The 21,143-nt window shown below is 42.9% G+C and overlaps 1 protein-coding gene across 1 annotated transcript in view; it reads left to right on the top strand.

Moving 5' to 3' along the window:
* Positions 1–21,143, top strand: part of LOC141540412 (uncharacterized) — a 53,286-nt gene that overhangs the window by 14,096 nt on the left and 18,047 nt on the right. The window contains exon 2 of the mRNA XM_074264425.1: positions 19,925–20,046. Coding sequence (XP_074120526.1) covers positions 19,990–20,046 — 57 coding nt within the window. The 5' untranslated portion in view covers positions 19,925–19,989. The remainder of the gene's footprint in view (positions 1–19,924; positions 20,047–21,143) is intronic.

Here is a 21,143-nt window from a genome sequence, read left to right as displayed (position 1 = left end):
ACTAGATAACCCTGATCTCTCTTCCATCTTCAAGGTTCTTTGACATCCAAGAAAGTAGCTTCAGGCTCAGGGGATAGAATTAGGAGGACCTGAATTCAAATCCAGCTTTAGACACTAGGAATCTGTGTGCGCCTCGCCCTTTAACCTCTGATTGCCTCAGTCTCCTCAATTGGAGGGAAACGAGAGATGACCTGGAGGTATTAATAGCAGCTGCCTCTCAGGGTTGTTGTGAAGATCAAATGGAACATGGCCCTGGGCTCGGTGTCTGGTATGTGGAGGCGCTATGTAAGCGTTTATTCTTTTTCCTTCCCCTTCTTTCCGAGATGGGGGAAAGTGGCTATTGCCAGGAGCTGTCCAGCCTGAGATCCCTGATCCTTTCTGGCCATTTTGTCCAGCCCACCCTCCAGCAGAGCCCCCTCCCTAAGAGGCCCCACTTTCTCTGCGGTCCCACCATCCCAGGAGGAGTGGGCTTTTCTGTATGTCCTGGTCTCGATATCCACCAACCCATTAGGGAATGGGGAGATGTCGTCAGAACACATTTGGCCAGTGATTCCCCAGTCCCCCCACAGTCTGGGAAAGGCAAAACGGGGGTGACTTTTTATCTGTTCTCTGAAGACCCCAAGAGAAGGCAGGAGGAGGACAGGGCGGGTGTGGTGTAGAAGGAGGCGTTGTTCTCATGGACCTTCGACATTGCAGAGCTCTCCTGGGCGCCTGAACGAGCCGGTCCTGAGATTAGAGTCACGGTGCTTGTTATTCCTCTGGGGGCCAGACCTCCTCGCCCTTGCCGGGATTGTCTCCCATGCTGCTTTGCCCCATGAGCATGAGTGGACCACAGGAAGTCACGCCCCCACTGACGGCCCAGCACCAAGTCCCCTGATGCCTGTAATCCATCTTGGAGTGGGGCCGTGCTGCTTGTAATTTCTTCTCCTGCTTGTCTCAGTCCAGAAGGAAGAACCACGTCTTCCAGTCCCAGTGGCTCCCTTGGCCCCAGGATGCAGGACTCCTGCAGGGCTGCTCCAGCTGGGCACCTGCCCGTCCATTTCTTGTCACTGATGCCCAAGAGCGAAGGAAGTGGCTTTGTGTGGGTGAGGGGGGGTAATGGCTGCACGGAGGTAGAGGATTCTTGCCTCTGTCTGTGTGACCTTAGGCAAGTCACTTCCTTCCCTTTCCTAGACCTCAGGTTTTTTCTGAAAATGACAGGATTGAAAGTGATGTCTTTTGAGGTCCCTTCCAGCTCTAAGTGCATGAGCCCAAGATGGGGAAAGTGTCACGTCTGTGTTAATATTTTTCTTCTGCATCAACTGGCTTGTTTCTGTCACTCCTTGGGGGTTCTTAACACATTGAAAACAAGTTCTCCTTGATCTTGATTTTGTAAAATGCACAATTGGCCATAAGGGACGTATCCAAAGTGTTGGATGATAGAGTCAGGATGCAACGTTCTCTGGTAGTCCCAGTCAGAGAGGGTTGGAAGCGTCTTGGGTCAGATGGGTCAGAATTGAGTAAGGGGGGACTGGCTTGCCCTTGGTCACATTTGGGAAATGATCCAGCGCTGGCTTTTTTCTTTCTTTCCTTTTTTATTATTTAGATATTTTTGGTTTTACGTGCGTATTCATTTTTTATATTTTTCCATATGAATCATATCCAGGGAGAAAAATCAGAATAAAAGGGAAAAACCATGAGAAAAAAAAAACAGAAGAAAAAAGTGAACATGGCATATATTGATTCATGTTCAGTCTGTATCGTTCTCTCTCTGCACGCAGACGGCATTTTCCATCCAAGTTTATTGGGAGTGCCTGGTGATCCAGCACTTCAATGATTTCCAAATCTGCCTCCGAGAGACAGAGGGGGCAGTGGGTATAACGATGTTCTGCACAGCTTAAAGTCCAAAGTTCTGCTGAGATCCACTGCTTCGAAAGCCCACGCTGGAACCCTGGGGTTCTCCTCGGGATGGGTCTGGGAATCATGGAAGCCAAGATAAGCACCCTAAGTAACAGCACATTGCTGCAGGCCAGCTCCCATTAGCCTCTCTTCTTTTTCTCCTTTTCTGTCTCTCTTGCTGCTCTTTTCAGCTGTTCTTTTTCTCTTCTTTCTTTTATTTCACCCTTTTCTCTTCTCCCGTCTCTTTCCCTTCCTTCTTCCGCCACTCTTGTTTAACTTTTTCCTCTTATTTTGTGTGTTATTCCCAAATCTCCTCAGCTTCTTGATTGGCTGATTCCACAGTCATGCCCAGAGTGTTAAATGTTTCAGTCAGGGCCCAAGCTCTGGCAATGCTCTGCCCGGCTGGGAAGGGGCTTGACGGAGACGCAACCTGTATAAGTACATGGGAGCATACGCCATCCTAGCCTGGCACAGGAGCGGCTTGTAAACACCCATGTGAATGCCAGTTAGGCTTGGGGGAGAGGGAGATAACATGAGCTTCCCTCCTCCCCCCAAGGGCAGCTTCTCTCCCTCAGCATAGAGGCTCCTGCTGGCAAGCGCCCACAAAGGGAGCGGCCCGGGCTGCCAGCTGCCATCGCTCTTTTCCAAAGCAGAGCCAGGGGCTGGAACGTTCTGCCGACGGGACAAATGTCTCCATGGAAAGTGCTCCTCTCCCTGTTCTTTGCCGATGGGTTGATTGGTTCGTGGAGCACTGAACAGCAGCACCCGTCAAAGTAACAACATAACTCCTTGTGTTCCTTCAGCCCTTTCTGGGCCCCAGGGCACATTGGTCCTAGCTGGAGGTCTTAAAGCCCAGGCAGCAGGGCCACTGAGGCAGGGCAGGGCCTGTTCAGGGACACGTTGGCTAGATGCCGCCAAGGCTCCTTTTGGCGCAGGGAGTCCCAGGAGCATTGACTGGACATTTCTGCTGCCCACCGAGGATCTCTTCAGAGACCGAGGCAGGTTTAAGTGGCAAGCAGAAGGCTGTGGGAGGCGAGAAAGCAGGGAACCCACAGGCAGAAGCACCTGACTTCAAATCTGGCCACTGACATTTACTAGCTGCATGACTCTTAATCTCTGCTGCCTCAGTTTCCTCACTTTAATCCTCACTAATAACACCTTCCTAGCGTTATTGGGAGGATAAAACGATGAGATCTGAACCTTCCACCCACCTGAGATGATGTAGAGCACTAGCTTCACCATGACTAGTAATGGCTCTTTCCATACAGCATCGCCCTGAACTCCACAAGAGCCATTTGGGGGATCTTGGGAGTCGCTACTTGACTTGAGAAGGGGCGCCCGCCTGGGCTTCCCGGCCTTCTCTGCACCAGGGACCAGTCAGTCTGTCATGGAGCAAGAATGGGGGTGCTCAGGAGGTCCCCTGGAGCCTCGGAGGGGAGTCAGCAGCATCTATCACAGCTCTGCCAGGACTGGATGTTTGCTGTCCTTTCTCCCGAGAGCTCTGTCACTCCCAGGCTCTTGCTCAAGGTCCCCTCATTCTCTCTGACCAAGAACTAGCATCACTGGGTTCAGAGCCAGAAAGGACAGCGACATCTACTCCAATTCTCCCATTTTAGAGAGGAAGAAACAGTCACACAGGGAGTTCAAAAACTAGACATTGCCTCTAATCTAGCTCTGTCTGCCCTCCACTGCTTCGGGCACGGCAGCAGGGCCCAGGCTTTCCAGACAAGGCTCTGTGCAGCCCTGGCACTTCCTCTGGCCTGGCCTGAGGCCTGCTGCCCTTCCTATATAGAACTGAACAGCCAGGGGAAGGTGTAAAGGCCCCTTCGTGGCTCTCCAGTGAAGACCACCAGGGTCTTTCTCAGCCTTCCCTGGGGTTGTTTTGGGCATTGCCGCTTCTGTTTGTTTCTCTCCCAGTTACTAAGCAGTCGAGTATCTTTCTCTCAGCCAATCCCTCTTCCCTGTTGGCGTGCCAGCCCAGGCTTGCTCTTGGGCCGGCTCCAGCGCTCGGCCCTTTGATGTCTCCTTGCACAAGACTTGCTGCTCAGATGGTCCCCAAACTGGACTTGTTTGATCCCGGGCCCCGGGCCAGCTGCCGCCAGGGAGAGCCCGAGTGTCTGCGAAGGGCTTGGCTTGGCCCGGGCCACGGTGGGATGGAGGAGTGAGCCCGGCTTGCTTCTCTTGCCCAATTCATGCATGAACCCACTGAGGATTTTTCTCCTGGGCGTGGAGCGGTGTCGGACAGACCGAAGGAAGGGACGCGGAGGCCGTCTCGTCTGCCTCCCGGGGTCCCCTTCTCTAAACATTTTCCAGATTCCCCGGCCCTTTTAAAAATGGGGTTTCCCAAAGGATCGTCTCTGGGACATCCCTGAATAAAAGGTCAGCTGACCTTTGCCTGCAGATCCCCAAAGGTGGAGAGCTCCCTTCCTTGGGGAAGCCTCATCTTAGCCAACCTTGCTGATAAAGCCTCATTTCTAAAACCTTTTAGAAAATTCTAGTGATTCAGAGGCTGGTTGGGATTATTTCTAGTATTTTTATTAGTATATTATGGCATATTCTAATAGCGTATATTATATCTAGACTATCTAATATAGTATATTATATCTGGGATATCTGATATAGTATATTATATCTAATATGGTACATTATATCTGGGATATCTAGCAGATTATATTATATCTAGAGTAGCTCGCATAATATATTAGATCTAGGATATCTAGTGGAATATATCATATCTAGGGTACGTAGTACAGTAATTATATCTGGGATCTCTAGTAGAGTACATTCGATCTGGTATTTGTGGATCTCCCATACGGCTCCCAGGACCTGGCTCTTGCTGAACCTTCCCAATCAACACTTATTGATCGGAGTTATTCCTGCCGTTAAATCCAAACCCCGGCCGCTCCTCTTTGGGCCAATCAGAACAACCCGGCTCCCGCGCTCATTCTGTTCTCTGGCAGTGGGCACATTCTTGCCGTTGATGAGGGTGAGACTGGGATGAAGGGGAGGGGAGGGAGCATCCATATGCCCCCCCCCAGGGGCCGGAAGTCTGCCAGGGGCTTCTTACAACTCTCACCTCATGGGTCATTTGGTGGAGCCCAAGGCCCTTCCAGCCCCGCCCCTTTGTCACTCTGCTTCCTCTGCCTCAAATTGATGGCGAGCTCAGCCATGTGGTAGCATGGAAAGACAACTGCAGGAGATCTGACCCTGGCTCTCCCGCCCACCGGCCGGGTGGGCAATTGGCAGGATCTCAGTGTTCTTCCCCTGTGAAAATGGGCGTGTGAACACGGACTCTGGGTCACTGGAAGGAGGCTCGGCAAGAAAGCTTGAAAAGCGTTTTGCGACTGTGTGTTATCTGGGAGAGGCCGGGAGCCGCATCTGTCACATTCCTTGGGCTTGAGGCTTTGCTAATATTTTTGGCTACATTTTTCTGCCCTCACTAACTAGTCCATACCTCATGTGTGCCAGAGGTTGGGCTTTGTCAGCTTTACAACTTGGGCTCTGCGTGTGTGTGAGTGTGTGAGTGTGTGTATATGTGTGAGTGTGTGTGTGTGTGTGTGTAAGTGTGAGTGTGAGTATGTGTGTGTGAGTGTGTGAGTGTGAGTATGTGTGTGTGAGTGTGAGTATGTGTGTGTGAGTGTGTGTCAGTATGTGTGTGTGTGAATGTGAGTATGTGTGTGTGTGAGTGTGTGTCAGTATGTGTGTGTGTGAATGTGAGTATGTGTGTGTGTGAGTGTGTGTCAGTATGTGTGTGTGTGAATGTGTGAGTGCAAGTATGTGTGTGTGAGTGTGTGTGTGTGAGTGAATGTGTGTGTGTATGTGTGTATATGTGTGAGTGTATGTGTAAGTGTGTGTGTGAGTGTGTGTGTGAGTGTGTGTGTGTGAGTGTGTGTGTCTGTGTGTGTGTGTAAGTGTGAGTGTATGTGTAAGTGTGAGTGTGTGTGAGTGTGAGTGTGAATGTGTGTGTGAGTGTGTGTATGTGTTTGTGTAAGTGTGAGTGCGTGTGTGTGAGTGTGTGTGTGTCTGTGTGTGAGTGTGTCTGTGTGTGTGTGAGTGTGAGTGTAAGTGTGAGTGTGTGTGTATGTGTGTGTGAGTGTGTGTGAGTGTGAATATGTGTGTGTGTATGTGTAAGTGTGAGTGTGTGAGTGTGTAAGTGTGAGTGTGTGTGTGTGCGTGTGTGTGTGTGTGTGTGTGTGTGTGTGTGTGTGTGCGCGTGTGGTGGGGGACAAGCAGGGGGACAGGGGACATCTGGCTCTCTGACACCACCTGCTGCTACCACTCAGAGCCCCTCTGGGCAGGCTCTGGGCCCGGGTAATCCCAGCAGGTGCTGGCAAACAGTGGGCTGCTTTTAAAAGTCATTAATTATTTACATCGCTGTGTTCTCACCCATTTGTATCCCTAAAGAGACAGGCTCAGAGCAGCCATTTTCCACGTGGGTGATGGCGTTAGGCTGCGGTGGCGGACGGGCACTGGGCAGCGCTCCTTGTGCATTCCAGAGGGGTTCTCCCAATGGTCCCGAATGCTCCGTTTGACAGACGCAGGTTTGGCCCTTAAGAAAAGACTGAGATCATAAACTAGTGTCGTCACAGGGCCTCGTTCACTTGTCCAGCCTTCCCATCTTGCACTCGAAGAAGCCCAGATGAGCTGTCGATGATTACTCAGAGAGCATCATGGCAGCACCGAAGTCCGGGTCCTTTGACTTCAAAGCTACACTCGGGCTCCTCCTTAAAAGAATATGTTAATTGAACACGTATTGGTCAACCTGCCATCTGAGGAAGGGGTGAGGGGAAGGAGGGGATAAGTTGGAGCAAAAGGTTTAGCAAGGTTCAATGCTGAAAAATTTTATTATAGCTTTTTATTTACCAGACATATCTGGTAAATAAAAAGCTATAATAAAATTATTTTTAAAAGAATATGTGAATTGGCTCCAGTTTAGTTCAGTGGTCAAGCTATTTAATAAGCTATGTAACTGTTGCTGGAGAAGGGAAAGCAAGGCAAGGAAAGCGTCATGGAGGAAGCATCTCAGCTGAGCCTTGAAGGATGGAAAACTTCCAGAAAGGAAAAGAGAGTGGTCCGGGTGTAGAAAGCCATTTGGGTGACCACAAAGAGGGGGAACATGGGATTTGGACAATAGCTCCTGGACCAGTTTAGCTAAAACAAAACATATGCAAGGGGGCAGACATAGGCAGTGAGAGTCTGTGGGGACAGACAAAAACTGGCACTTGATTGGGGTGGATGGGGGAGGGAAGAATCAGGGATAGCCTCAAGATTTGGATTCTGGGGGACCAAGAAGATGGCAGGAAGAGGGATGAGCATCGTTGGGGGCTGGAGGGAAGGGGGAAGCAGAAGCATTTGGTTGGTTAGTCTTTAAAAGGAATCTTCTGGTGCTGGAACATAGGATGGAAAGGAGTTTGAGGTCATTTAGCCCAACCCCCCTATTGTACAAAGAAAGGAGCTGAGGCCCACAGAGGTCACAGACTCATAGAACACCAGAACTCCAAAGTTAAATTCCTCCGGCCTAACAAACCCATTTTACAGATGAAGAATCTGAGACTCAGAAGTTTGTATTCCAGATCATAGACTAAGAGCTTCCAGGGAAGCTTGCAGAGGAGGGATTAGGCACAGTGAGAGATGTGCTATAGGTCCCATCATTAGTGGAGGAGCTGCCCCAAAACCAGATCTCCTGCCTTCAGGTCCAGAGCCTTGTCCATTGTGAAATACTCCGAGAAGCAAGGTTCAAGTTCTGGTCCTGTTGGGCAAGACATGTCCCCTTTTGGTGCCTCAGTTTCCTTGTCTGCAAAATGAGGAAATTGGACTAGAGAGTGTCTGAGGTTCCTTCCAACTATCATCAACTTTGCTCCTCAAGTAGTAAGGAAACGCACAGGCGCCAGCCTCCGGCCTAGCAGGAGAGTTGGTTGAGACAGAAAGACAATGATGGCTTCCCGTCCGATGGCTCAGAAGCATCAGGTGGATTCTGTCTCTAGTGGGGGCTTTGGCTTTTCTTGGGAAGTCTCAATTTCCTCCTCATTTCTACACATTTTCATTGAGATGTGCTTGGGGGGCTTTACATGAATGAATGAATCAGTAAACGAATGAATGGTCGTAGTTTGTCCAGCAGGAAATTTGTTCCTCGTTACTATTCTGTAACACACAGTTGGCTTCCACATGTTTCTCCATGGGCCCCACACCCCCTGGCTCCAGGAAGAGCAGGAAGGAGCAGCCATGAGACTGGACATCGGTCAGACGCGGAATAGAAGGGTTTGATGGGACGAGTGACTCAGCTAGCGTCCTTGCATGATCGAGATGTACGGCGCCTCTATTGATCATTGGTTTTAGATCCCAGCCCATCCCTGGAGAGAATGTTTCCCAAAGAATAGCTGCATTATGATCTCGTCCTTTCATCTCTTGCTCTGAGCAGCGCCTGGTGAAGTTCTGGCCCTATTTTAGCTTCAGTAATGCATTTTCTCGGCTTACACGTACTGCAATGTTTTCCATCCCTCGGTAGGCTCGTCATTGCCTCCCTGATGCTTTTCCTGCCATGTAAGGCCCTTGTCTTCAGCCCCATTGCCTGAGGCTTGGGAGAGAGAGAAAGGGCCGTGAAATTGGGACACTTGGACCCGAGCAAGGCCAGTTATCCTAGGGCACACTTAAGGGCCAAGAATTTATGAAGTCTCAAACCCTGTGCAGCTCATTCAGCGTAGACGGCATTACCTTCATTTCACAGATGGGGACACGGGGCTACAGTACTCATTTAAATTAAGTGCCATCTTCAGGATCAAAACCCAGACTGACGTTTCCCCACCACATCATCCTTCCTCTCTCGATGGACTAGAAGAACACACGGCACACCTCAGCACATAATTCAGCTTTCCAACATGACAAGTCCCTGCTTTATTAAAGTAATGGCACACATTATGAACCAATCCTTAATTACTACCTTGGTTTGCCAGACACGTCAAGCTACAGTATGAATAAGACTTGAAGACATGCAAAGCCTTAAATACAAATTCAAGCTGCGTGATCCTGGGCAAGTCACTTAACCCCAATTGCCTCAGCAAAAAACCAAACCAAACCAAAACAAAAAACTCTTTCCAGTTACCAAGAGCTTCTTTGCTTTGCATCCTTCCTCATCCCACCATCTGTCTCTGGGATGGTCCCAAATCTCACATCTGCATCCTTCCTTAGTGAAGGCTCATTTACAGGGGATCTGGCCCCTTGCTATGCTTCTGAAGTTGCAGCTTTTTAGTTCATGGTACAGTTGATTTCTTTAATTGGACAATCATTGCCTGTCCCTTTTTGAAACATTGCCATCCAGCTTGGTTATAACAAGAGTTTTTGAAAGAAGTTCTGTGGTGTCTAGCTTCCCTGGCTGAATGCTATCCTTGCATAAGCTTGTTGTCACTATAAATGATTTGAGTTGAGAAGATCCTTTGTGGGTAGAAGGGAAATCCATTTATTCCTTGACTGGGACATTTAGAGTTGGGGGAAATGAATATGATCAGAACTTAAGTAATTGATTAGCTTCTTCTTCCCTCTCTTTCCTTCCTTTTATTTCTCCCTTCATCCCTCTCTCTATTCCTTTGTTCTTTCTTCTCTTCCTCCCTCTCTCCCTTCCTTCCCTTCCTTCCTCTTTCCTCCCTCTCTCCTTTCTTCCTCCTTCCTTCTTTTCTTTTTTTTTTTCTTCTTTCTTCTCTCCTTTCATATGTCTCTGAGTGTTTGGAAACAAATAAGAACATCTTGTATGAATTGCTATTAAGTATTTTATCAAGTGTAATTTTTTCTTTATTTTTTCTCCTGAAGTATTCTTTTGCCAGTAGAAATAGATATTTTTCTCTTCCCCATTCCATCCTAAATTAAAGACTGGAATATTTGGATCTTTGTTTGTTTGTTTCTTTAAGGAATGTTCAGTTTCCTTAATATGATCAAGTTCAACAGTATTGAATCTGTGTTGTTTACTTGAAGGTACAGAGGAACTTGAGACTTGAAGCAAAAGCTAAAATGTATAACATGCCTTTGCTTGCCTGGAAGGAAAGACATGTTTAAGAACAATGGCCTGATTGTTTGTTCTGCTCACCACGAGAAACATTTATCACAAGAAATGTGAAATGGACATTTAGGACCTCAAAGCCTTTGTTGAACTAATTATAGTAAAAAAATGGATTTTCCTCTTCTGTGTGTGGGTATTGGGGCTGAGGGAAGGGACCAAAGTTAGCCTGGAAAATCTTTCTGATAAGCTTTAAATAACCATCAATTATTCTGAAGAACTGATTAATGTCACGGCTTCAATTCATGGATTAATGTCTATCAAGACTCATGGAATATCAACTTTTGTGCAGATGTGCTTGTTCTTAGCTTTATTTTCTGGCACATCACTCAAAGAGCTTTGGACTTCACATAAAAGACCTGGATTAAGCTGCTGCTCTACCGCTTACTGACCTTGGTTGGAAGTCCTTGAGCCTTCGTATCCTCATCTCTAATAGTGGAGTTCGAACCTCCTTGAAAGGCCTGTGCTATGGCTCAAATGAGAAAAATCAGTGGAAAGGGCTTTGGGGAGCTTAGGAGTAACACTACACTTAAGTCACATTGGAATTATTATTATTATTGTGGCAATATTATTTTTCTCTTTTATTTTCTCATTTTGTTGTTGTTGGTTTTCTATATTCTCATCCTTTTCAATGGAATCCTAAATAATAGAAGGACAAGTCACTTTTCTGCTATTTTTCTTTTATATTTAATATTCTGTGGACTGTTTCAGAGCTGGATAAAATAGTTATTTACCATTAGATAAAAACATTAGGATGTAGGCTTTTCCTCTACAGGTTTACTGAAAACAACTTCAATTTAACTAAAGCAGCCAACAAGATAGTAAAAACAATGTGCATTTCATCAGTTCCCCAGGGTTCTGTGTTCTGAGAAGTCTCTGCTTCTTGAAAGCTTTTCATTCTATATTAGATTGTAGATTTAGAACATTGGGTGATGTTCTTTCAAATGCTATTTGGAAGTTCCCGTTGATCACTTTTATTGTGGGTAGCATTGCCCCCCCTGTGATAATGTCCTGATTCTAGTACAGTTTATGTGTTGATTTCTCAAGGATATTTTAACGTTTATATTTATAGCATAGACATTTGTTGACAGTCAATTTATGAAAGCTAGAAAACATTAGATGTACAATCTAATAATAATTGCAAGCCAAAGCCATTTAGCCCGTGAACCCCTGACATGAAAAAAAATCTACCTAATTATACTAATTATTCTTCAACTATCATTAATCATAGCCTTTACTTCATCAGAATTAATTATATTCTATATCCTGTTTGAAACAACCCTAATTCCCACCCTTATTACCTAAATATGAGATTTTATATTGCTATTTATTTTGTAAGTACAACTATAATGATGTAGGTTTTTACTTTCCTCAAACCACAATGGTTTTGACCTTTTCTTTATAAAATTATATTATAATTATAAAATTATTAATATAATATTATATAATATAATTAATATATTAATATAATAACATTATATAATTATAATTAATTATGATATAATTATATTATGTAATATGATTATATAATATTATAATATAATTCTTAAAATTATATTATATAATTATATAAGATAGCTTGCTGAATTGAATTTAGTGTTAATAGCGAGTAGTGAGCAGGGAGGACAGTTAAAAAGTGGCCAACATTTGTCTTGGTAGAAAGAGCCAATGGGGTCCTGCTTATGGGAACTTCCATTAATTGGATGAGATGATATAATGTGGTGTAGGTCTTTACCTGAACATTTCTTCTGGAGGGTGGAATGTTCTCTGGTACCTTTCTGAGAAACACAAGAGACTCCCTTGATTAGTCTTGAGGCACTGTAGATGACCCTGAGGTGACAGATGACTGAATGTCAAATGATGCTTGTCAGAAGACATGTCCCTTCCCTATGGGGCATGGAGCGACAACAGGGCCCAGGCTTCCCCCATCCTTCTCTGAAAGATTCTTTCTTTTGCACAGACTAGAGAGGGTGTGATCACCCAAAGGACTTTTTTCCTTTGCTCCAGTTGTTTTTCTACTCTGATAGTGATTCTGTGTCCAAGTTGATCTGGGGGATTTTCCTGAACAAGGAAATCATTCTCTGCAAAAGTAAAAATAGAAAGCTTTCTTTACCAGCACCAGAAACTTCATTACATGTCTATGCAGCTAAACACACACTGGGCATGTACAGACTTATTTGGGCAGAAAGATAACATTCATGAAGACCACATGGGTTCGGTTCCCTCCTCCCCCACCCAACAACTGGCTAGGTTCCTCCAGGTTTATTTGGATGGATCTGCAGTGGATGGTATAGCAAGTGGAAAATTGAACAGAAAAATACACAGTCCTCTGTGGGATAAATATTTGCACACACACATACATATATACATACACACATATGTATGTATGTCTATATATTTATATATAATATAAATAAATATACCATACATACACATACATGTACACATATGCATGTTACATATGTATACACACATATATAATCTCCCCCTCAATATTTTTTTTTGTTGCAAGTGTAGCCAACTCTTGATTATTCTGGGGATGGGTGGATTTTCAGTAATGGTCAGCAATATTGACACACTCCCTAGTTTATAGAATTAGAAAGGGATTTAGGGCCAGCCAGTTTAACCTCATACCTGAAGCAAGGCATACTGCCAAAGGGTATCATCCAGCATCTTCTTCTAGTGAAGGGGACCCCACACGTTCCTATAGTGCTCATAGCTTGGGTTGCTAGGGTCCTCTTCCTTCCATAGATCCAAATCTGCTTTACCCTACAGCCCTTTTACCCACAGGTCTTAATTTTATGACCAAGGAGAACAAATCAAATTCCTCTTCTACTTGAGAAGATTCTTCTAATTCCAATTCTTTAAACTTTTAGAAGACAGTAATACTGTCCCCTTTAGTCTCCCATCCAAAACCTTCTCATTTCTAGGCTAAACATTTCAGGAGAGGAAAGATTATTTCCTATCATTATTTGTAGTACCTATTACAGTCCTTATGTTCAATGGGTGTTCAGCAAACAGAGTGGAATCTGTTAAGGCCTTAGGAGGGAGATTCCTAGCTACAAAAACAAAGATGATTCTTTTAAGCAAAAAAGTGACTAAATGAATTTATTTCACAAACAACTTGCATTCTAATGGAGGAAACGGGAGGAATATATTATTTTCTCCTTCTCCTCCTTTTTTCTCCTTTTTTCTTTCTTTTTCTTCCTTTCTTCACTTCCCTCCCTCCCTCTTTTCCTCCCTCCCTCTTTTCCTCCCTCCTCCCTCCCTCCCTTCTTTCTTTCTTTCTTTCTTTCTTTCTTTCTTTCTTTCTTTCTTTCTTTCTTTCTTTCTTTCTTTCTTTCTTTCTTTCTTTCTTTCTTTCTTTCTTTCTTTCTTTCTTTCTTTCTTTCTTTCTTTCTTTCTTTCTTCTTTCTTTCTTTCTTTCTTCTCTCTCTCTCTCTCTCTCTCTCTCTCTCTCTCTTCTTCTTTCTTTCTTCTTTCTTCTTTCTTTCTTTCTTTCTTTCTTTCTTCTTTCTTTCTTTCTTTCTTCTTCTTCTTTCTTTCTTTCTTCCTTTCTCTTTCTTCCTTTCTTCTTTTCTTTCTTCCTCCCTCCCTCCTCCTTCCTTCCTTCCTTCCTTCCTTCCTTCCTTCCTTCCTTCCTTCCTTCCTTCCTTCCTTCCTTCCTTCCTTTCTTTCTTTCTTTCTTTCTTTCTTTCTTTTCTTTCTTTCTTTCTTTCTTTCTTTCTTCTTTCTTTCTTTCTTTCTTTCTTTCTTTCTTTCTTTCTTTCTTTCTTCCTTCCTTCCTTCCTTCCTTCCTTCCTTCCTTCCTTCCTTCCTTCTTTCCTTCCTTCCTTCCTTCCTTCTTTCTTCTTTCTTTCTTTCTTTCTTTCTTTCTTTCTTTCTTTCTTTCTTTCTTTCTTTCTTTCTTTCTTTCTTTCTTTCTTTCTCTCTTTCTTCTCTCTTTCTTTCTTCTTTCCTTCTCTTTCTCTCTTTCTTTCTTTCTTTCTTTCTTTCTTTCTTTCTTTCTTTCTTTCTTTCTTTCTTTCTTTCTTTCTTTCTTTCTTTCTATATTCTTTCTTTTCCTTCCTTCCTTCCTTCCTTCCTTCCTTCCTTCCTTCCTTCCTTCCTTCCTTCCTTCCTTCCTTCCTTCCTTCTTTTCCTTCCTTCCTTCCTTCCTTCCTTCCTTCCTTCCTTCCTTCCTTCCTTCCTTCCTTCCTTCCTTCCTTCCTTCCTTCCTTCCTTCCTTCCTTCCTTCCTTCCCTTCTTCTCCTTCTCCTCCTTCTTTTCCTTCTTCTTCTTCTGCTGCTGTTGCTTCTGCTTCTTCTTCTACTTCTTCTGCTTCTGTGCTTCTGCTTCTTCTGCTTCTTTTTCCTTTCTTTTTCTCCTACTTCTCCCTCCCTCCCCCCTCTCTCCCTCCCTCCCTCCCTCCCTCCCTCTCTCTCTCTCTCTCTCTCTCTCTCTCTCTCTCTCTCTCTCTCTCTCTCTCTTCAACACACATCATACATATATAATAAACATAAAGTAACTAAGTGCAGATATAACAAGATATTTGGGGCTTAGGAAGGGCTTCATGCAGAATGTAGACCTTGAGATACATGCTGGAGAAATGGAGGGACTCTAGGAGGTGGAGGAAAGGAGGGAGTTCTTTCCAGCTATGGGTAAAAGTACAGAGGTGGAAAGTTGTGAATGTAGAATAATAAAAAATGCAATTTGGATGAAGCTCTGTGTTTAGAGTGGAAAGCAAGATTGGGACCGGTTCATGAAAGGCTTTTAAAGCTAGAAAGGGGAGTTTCTATTTTCTCCTGGAGGCAATAGGACACCGCTGGAGCTGATGGAGTAAGGGAGTCATATGATCAAATCTGCATTTAAGGGAAGCTACTTTGTCAGCAGGTACAGAATGTATCGAGGTGGGGAGAGTTGAGCCAGGGAGAACAGTTTGGAGACTGCAGTAATCTAGGTGAGAGGTGATGAGGACTTGAACTAACCTGATAGTTGTGTGAGAAAGCAGAAGGGGAGAGAGTGAGTGGAGAATGTAGAAATCACTCGAGCTGGCACCTGAATGGACAGGCAAGTTTCAGACCATGACCTCCCTGCTGTCTCCTCCTGTACCTGTGGTTTCCTCATCCTGGAACATCAAAGCACCTCGTGGCTTTCTCTACCTGAATGTCACTGTGACGCCTCCCCCCTCCCATCCCCACATCTAAGTTCCTCCTAGATCCCCCCTTTTTGCAGAAGGGCCCTGGCCATTCTTCATACCCTCCCTTAACCTGTTCTTCTTTTCCAGACATCAAAACCATGCTTCCAAGCTCAGTGTCTTTATTCATGAAGCTTTTCAGTTCCTTTGTCTTCTTCTATGAGAACTATTTCATAATTCCCACAACTGCCGAAAACCTTCTTTTCTGGGTATTCAGTAAGTGTGGCTATGGGGGACAAATAATAAACTCTATAGAACTTTAAGGGGGTGATCATTTATTGTTGAGCTGGCCCTTGCAAAATAGGGTGAGTAGATACAATGGAATGGAAGGGAATGGAGAGGCAGTCAATTAACAAGCAATTATTAAGCACTTCTCATTCATCCATTGCATCTTGGGCCATTACCCATCATCCTGCCTCTGTCCTGCCGCTGGACTTTGATGACTCAGGAAGAGAGAGTGAGGCTGGACAACCTCACTTCATCTAATCCGTACATGAGTTAAGATGTGAAATCATTGGTTCTCTTTAAAAATTAAAATGAAGGGCAAACGACATAAGAATGTAGGGCAGTGATAGAACAGTAGGCCTGGAGTCAGGAAAAGCTGAGTTCAAATCTGGCCTGAGACATGCACTAGCTGTGGGACCCTGAATGAATCCCTTACCCTTTCCCCCTCTGTTTCCTCATCTGTGAAATAAACCGAAGACAGAAATGGCAAAGCATCTTTTGCTAGGAAAATCCCAAATGGGGTCACAAAGAATTGGAACTTAAAAGACAACAATAAACCCATGAGATGAGGGCAAGCCATTATTTTATATGGGTTGCTCACTTTCCTCATTATAAAATGGAATTCAAGGAAGCTAATGGGACCTTGGGCCACATTTGGAGGGGCCTATCTTCCAAATATTGGGAGAAAGAAAGTAAAAAAAATAGCATCCTTCAGTCTGTTTCAGTCAATATCAATTCTTTTTCTGGAGGCAGCTAATGTGCTCCATCATTAGTCCTTTGGGATTGTCTGAGATCATTGTAATGCTGAGAATAATTAAGTCATTCATAGTCCTCCACTGTATAATATTGTTTTTTGTGTATAAAAATTCTCCTGGGTCTGCTCACTTCACTTCAGTTCATGCAAGTCTTTCTAGGTTTTTATTTTTCTGAAACCATCCTGCTTGTCATTTCTTTTACCGCAACAATATTCCATCACAATCAGGTACCAAGCCGGTTTAGCCATTTTCCTATTGATGGGCTTCCCTTTGATTTCCAGTTCTTAGTCACCACATAAGAGTGACTAGATGTACAAAAGCTTTCTTTAAGACAGAGGAGTTGAACACCTTAAGTGACTTTCAGAAATTGATAGGTAGTTAAGCCTAATGCTGGATGCATCCATTGGATATCTCCTATCAATTTCATTAACACCTTGTTGTAAGTATCCTTGTTTCAAGTAAACTTCTCCAGAGTTCCAGCCCTCTACAACCTAGGAGTGATATTGTTGGATCAAAAGATATGCGTCATTTCATAACCCTTTGGGCATAGTTCCAAAGTTTTTTCCAGAATAGTTGGACCAGTTCACAATTCCACCAATATATTAGATATATTATATATATATATCTAATATATTAGATATATATATATATCTAATATATTAGAGTTCTAGTTTTCCTGCATGCCTTCCAGCATTTTTTATTTTCTTTTGTTTGTTTGTTTGTCACATTAGCTGATCTGGTAAGTGTGATGTGGTACTTTAAAGTTATTTTAATTAATTTGCATTTCTCTAATTGGTAGTGATTTGAGTATTTTTTCATATAACAATAGATGGCTTTTATTTCTTCATCTGAAACCTGCTTGTTTTTAACCTCTGACCATTTATCAATTGAGGAATGCAAGTCTGCACTCTAGCCAGGTGATCTAGTGGAAAAAGCCCTGAACTGGGAACAAAATAAATTGGGTTTCAATACTCATTTTGCCACTTACTACCTTTGGGACTTTCCCTCTCCAAGTCTCAGTTTCCTCATCATTAAAATGTTTGATTAAATGATATTGAAGATTCCTTGCAGCTATAAAAGTATGCAGTTCTCACATTAACTGTCTTGTTCTTAACTGTTTGATAATTCAACTCAACAAATTGTTATTAAGCACCTACTCTGTGCTATATGTTGTGATAGGAGTTGGGAATATCAAGTCAGAAATGAAACATTACTTGCCTTAATGAGCTTACATTCTAATAGAGGAGGTAGTCTAAATGCATGCAAAACATTTGCCAAGTAATTTTGGTGGGAGTGGGAGGAGGTACTAACAGATGGGGAAAATACTTCTCTTAAGAGATGGCCCTTAACAGAAACTGGGCTTTGTTCCACACCTAACACCCTCTACCAAGATAAGGTCCAAATGGGCTCATGATTTAGACATAAAAAGTGATACTATAAACAAATTAGAAGAACAAAGGGTAGTTTGCTTCTCAAATCTGTGGAGAAGGAAGAAATTTGTGAACAAAGAAGAACTGGAGTTCATTATTGAACAAAAAATAGATAATTTTGATTGTATTAAGTTAAAAGTTTTTGTGCAAAAACCCTAATGCAGATAAGATTAGAAGGGAGGCTTCTAATATTAAGACGCTGAGAAAACATTTTTACATTCAAAGGTTCTAAAATATGTAGAGACAACTCAAATTTATAAGAATTCAAGCCATTCTCCAATTTAAAAATGGTCAAAGAATATGAAATGACAATTTTCAGATGAAGATATTGAAACCATTTCCAGTCATATGAAAAGGTGCTCTAAATCATTATTGATCAGAGAAATATAAATTAAGACAACTCAGAGATACCACCACACACTCTAAGATGACAGGAAAAGATAATGATGAATGTTGGAGGGGATTGGGAAAACTGGGACATTAATATGTTGGTGGAGTTGTGAACTGATTCAACCATTCTGGAGAGCAATTTGGAACTATGCTCAAAGGGCTATCAAATGGTGTATATACCCTTTGATCCAACAGTGTCTCTACTGGGTCTGTATCCCAAAGAGATCCTAAAGGAGAGAAAGGAACCCACATGTGCAAAAGTGTTTGTGGGCAGCTCTTTTTGCAGTGGCAAGAAACGGGAAATTGAATGGATACCCATCAACTGGAGAATGACTGAATGGATTATGGAATATGAATGTTATGGAATATTATTGTTCTATAAGAAATGATCAGGAGGATAATTTTAGAGAGGCCTGGAGAGACTGACAGGAATTGATGATCAGTGAAATGAACCAATGGAACATTGTATATGGCAACAACAAAATTGTGTGGTGATCAATTCTGATGGACGTGGCTCTTTTCAACAATGAGATGATTCAAGCCAGTTCCAATAATCTTGTGATGCAGAGAGCCATTTACACTCAGAGAGAGGTTTATCATTATAACATATAAACTATGATCATATTGGAAATGATTTATAACAACACAGCGAAAATATGCTTAATTATAACCTTGGAAAGGAAGAAATTCCCCCAATTCTGCCCATTGCTATCCTATGCCAGTTTTTACATGTATAATTCTTTACCAAATACAGGACCAGCTATGAAAGACAGGAGCCATTTTTAATGGATAGCCTCTGGACTAGATACTGGGTACACAAATAAGAGAATTTTCTGGACTTATTCTCAAATACTTATCGTTAGAAGTTATGAATTATGATTATGGATAATATGAATTATGGATTAGAACTAATCATTTAGTCAGTAAGCTTTTTTAAGCACATAATTCTTCCCAGCCACTGTTCTGAATATTTCAACAACAAAATTAAAACAATCAAACAAAACAAACAAAGCAGACTCTGGGCTCAAGCAGTTTGTCAATCTGTACTGGGAACCAGAATATATAAGAAGGTACAAAATCAGCACAAGAAAAATTTGTTGGGAATTCCTCTAAAATGTGAGCTCCTCTAATCCAATTCCAATTGATCAATGATGGACAGAATCAACTATACCCAGAAAAGGAACACTGGGAAATGAGTGTAAACGTGAGCATTTTTTTTTTTGTTTTTATTTTTCTTCCCTTGTTATTTTTACCTTCCGAATCCAATTCTTCCTTTGCAACAACAACAACAACAAAATTCGGTTCTGCACATATATATTGTACCTAGGATATACTATAAGATATTTAATATGTATGGGACTGCCTGCCATCTAGGGGAGGAGGTGGAGGGAAGGAGGGGAAAAATTTGGAACAGAAGGGAGTACAAGGGATAATGTAAAAAAAAAAAATTACCTATGTATATGTACTGTCAAAAAAAAGTTATAATTATAAAATTAACTAAAAAAATAAATAAAAAAGTAAAAAATAAAATAAAATAAAATGTAGGCTCCTTAGGTGAAGAGATGTTTTATTTAAAAAAAACAACTCTGTATTTCCAATATCCCACCCAGTCCCTGGCTTAAATATTTGTTCAACTAAATGACCAGAACACACATGTAAGTTAAAGTATGATAAGGACAAAGGACAGCTCCAGATAATCAGGTAACAAACAAACAAAGACATCACTTTCAGCTCTGTGGATCTGTAAGGGGTGAAGGAAATGGCTAGCGATTTCATAATGGGAGACCATCTGATATGAGCCTTGAAAGAAGAGAAGCTTTTATTGGGTAGAAACAGGATGAAGAAAAAATCCTAAACATGGGAAAAGCTCAGGCAAATGCATTGGGATTGGGATGCCAAGTCCAGTGAACAGATTGGAGTGCAGATTAGTTGGACATAGTATCATGTCCAAGAAAACTCGAAAGATCAGCTGGAGTTTGTACATTCCCTCAACTACATTATAACAAAACCTTTTTCGCTTTCTCAGCCATTTTGAAGAACCTCAGTACAGGTGGGCCAGGTGAGCAATCTGCAAATTCCGGAGGAAATGTCATGATGCCCCCCCATCTCTCCCAGGAAGCCTTTTCTGAAGGAGACTTGCTTCTTCAGGTAGGTGGATGATACCTGTATCTTTTTCCTAGCCAGGAGCTGTGAAGAGGAGGCTCCATTGGGTTCTGACTCATGGGGCACATTTGTGTTGAGGCTTATGTTGTTCATAACCCTATTAAGTGAATTGTAATCAGGTCTTTATTTCATGAAATCAAAGCTTTTGTGTTTCAATAATTTATAGAGTCCAAACTTGCAGAGCTGGCAAGGACTTTAGAGGCAACAGTATTGCAGCTTCTACGTGCAAACTTTAAGTGATAAGAGAGATCACCATCTTACGTGGCAGCCCGTCCCAAACATCAAGTCGTCTCTTGGTAGCCTACTTTAACATTAGAAAACTTTAGGATAAACTATAATTAGCCTTCCTCACAGCTTTTGGCCTTAATTCTAACTTCTTTCACTCAGCAACCTAGATTTAAAAAAAACAAAACAATCACTTTAGTGCTTACCAGTGTGAGTTTGCAAATGCTGGGAGTGGTGCTTTCCCATGGACAATTCCTCCCCTCATAAAAACTCCTTCCTAGCTCCTGTCTGGCTGAGAGTGCTGGGCACAGAGTCATGAAGATCTGGATTCCAATCTTGCCTCTGAAGTTTCTAAGTTGCACAACTGTGAGAGATGCCCTTGATCTTGGAGCTTCAGTTTACTCATCTATAAAATGGATTTAACAATACCCATGCCTCCTCTCTCACAGAAATATTATGAAGCCTAGTTGAGACCTAGAAAAGCCATCCCAACAAAGATTGCAATCCCAAAGTGCCATGGGTCTGGGCAACCTTGGCTAAGATGCTTCTCCTGCCTCTTAAGAGGGTAAGGAGGTCATTTGGAAAGAGTTCCAGACTTGGATTCAGAAGATGGGGCTCGACCTTCTTCATCGGCCTCTGTGTGATGGTGCATAAGTCACTTGACGTTTCTGGGACTCAGTGCTGTCTGTGTAAAACTGTGGTTAGGATTCTTGGAAGACATGTGGGCACTAAGAGGGGCCCAGCAGATTTGCAGAAAGGCAAAAAGAGAGAAGAGAGTCTAGACTCGAGCTTGGTTCCTGGAAACATCGAGAACCTGTTTTTACCATCAGTGAGATGTAGGGACAATAAATACACTT

The sequence above is a fragment of the Sminthopsis crassicaudata genome, chromosome 4, assembly GCF_048593235.1.
Source record: "Sminthopsis crassicaudata isolate SCR6 chromosome 4, ASM4859323v1, whole genome shotgun sequence".
Classification (NCBI taxonomy): Eukaryota; Metazoa; Chordata; class Mammalia; order Dasyuromorphia; family Dasyuridae; genus Sminthopsis; species Sminthopsis crassicaudata.
Note: the sequence above shows the minus strand (reverse complement) of the source record. Positions and strands in the feature narration are given on the sequence as shown.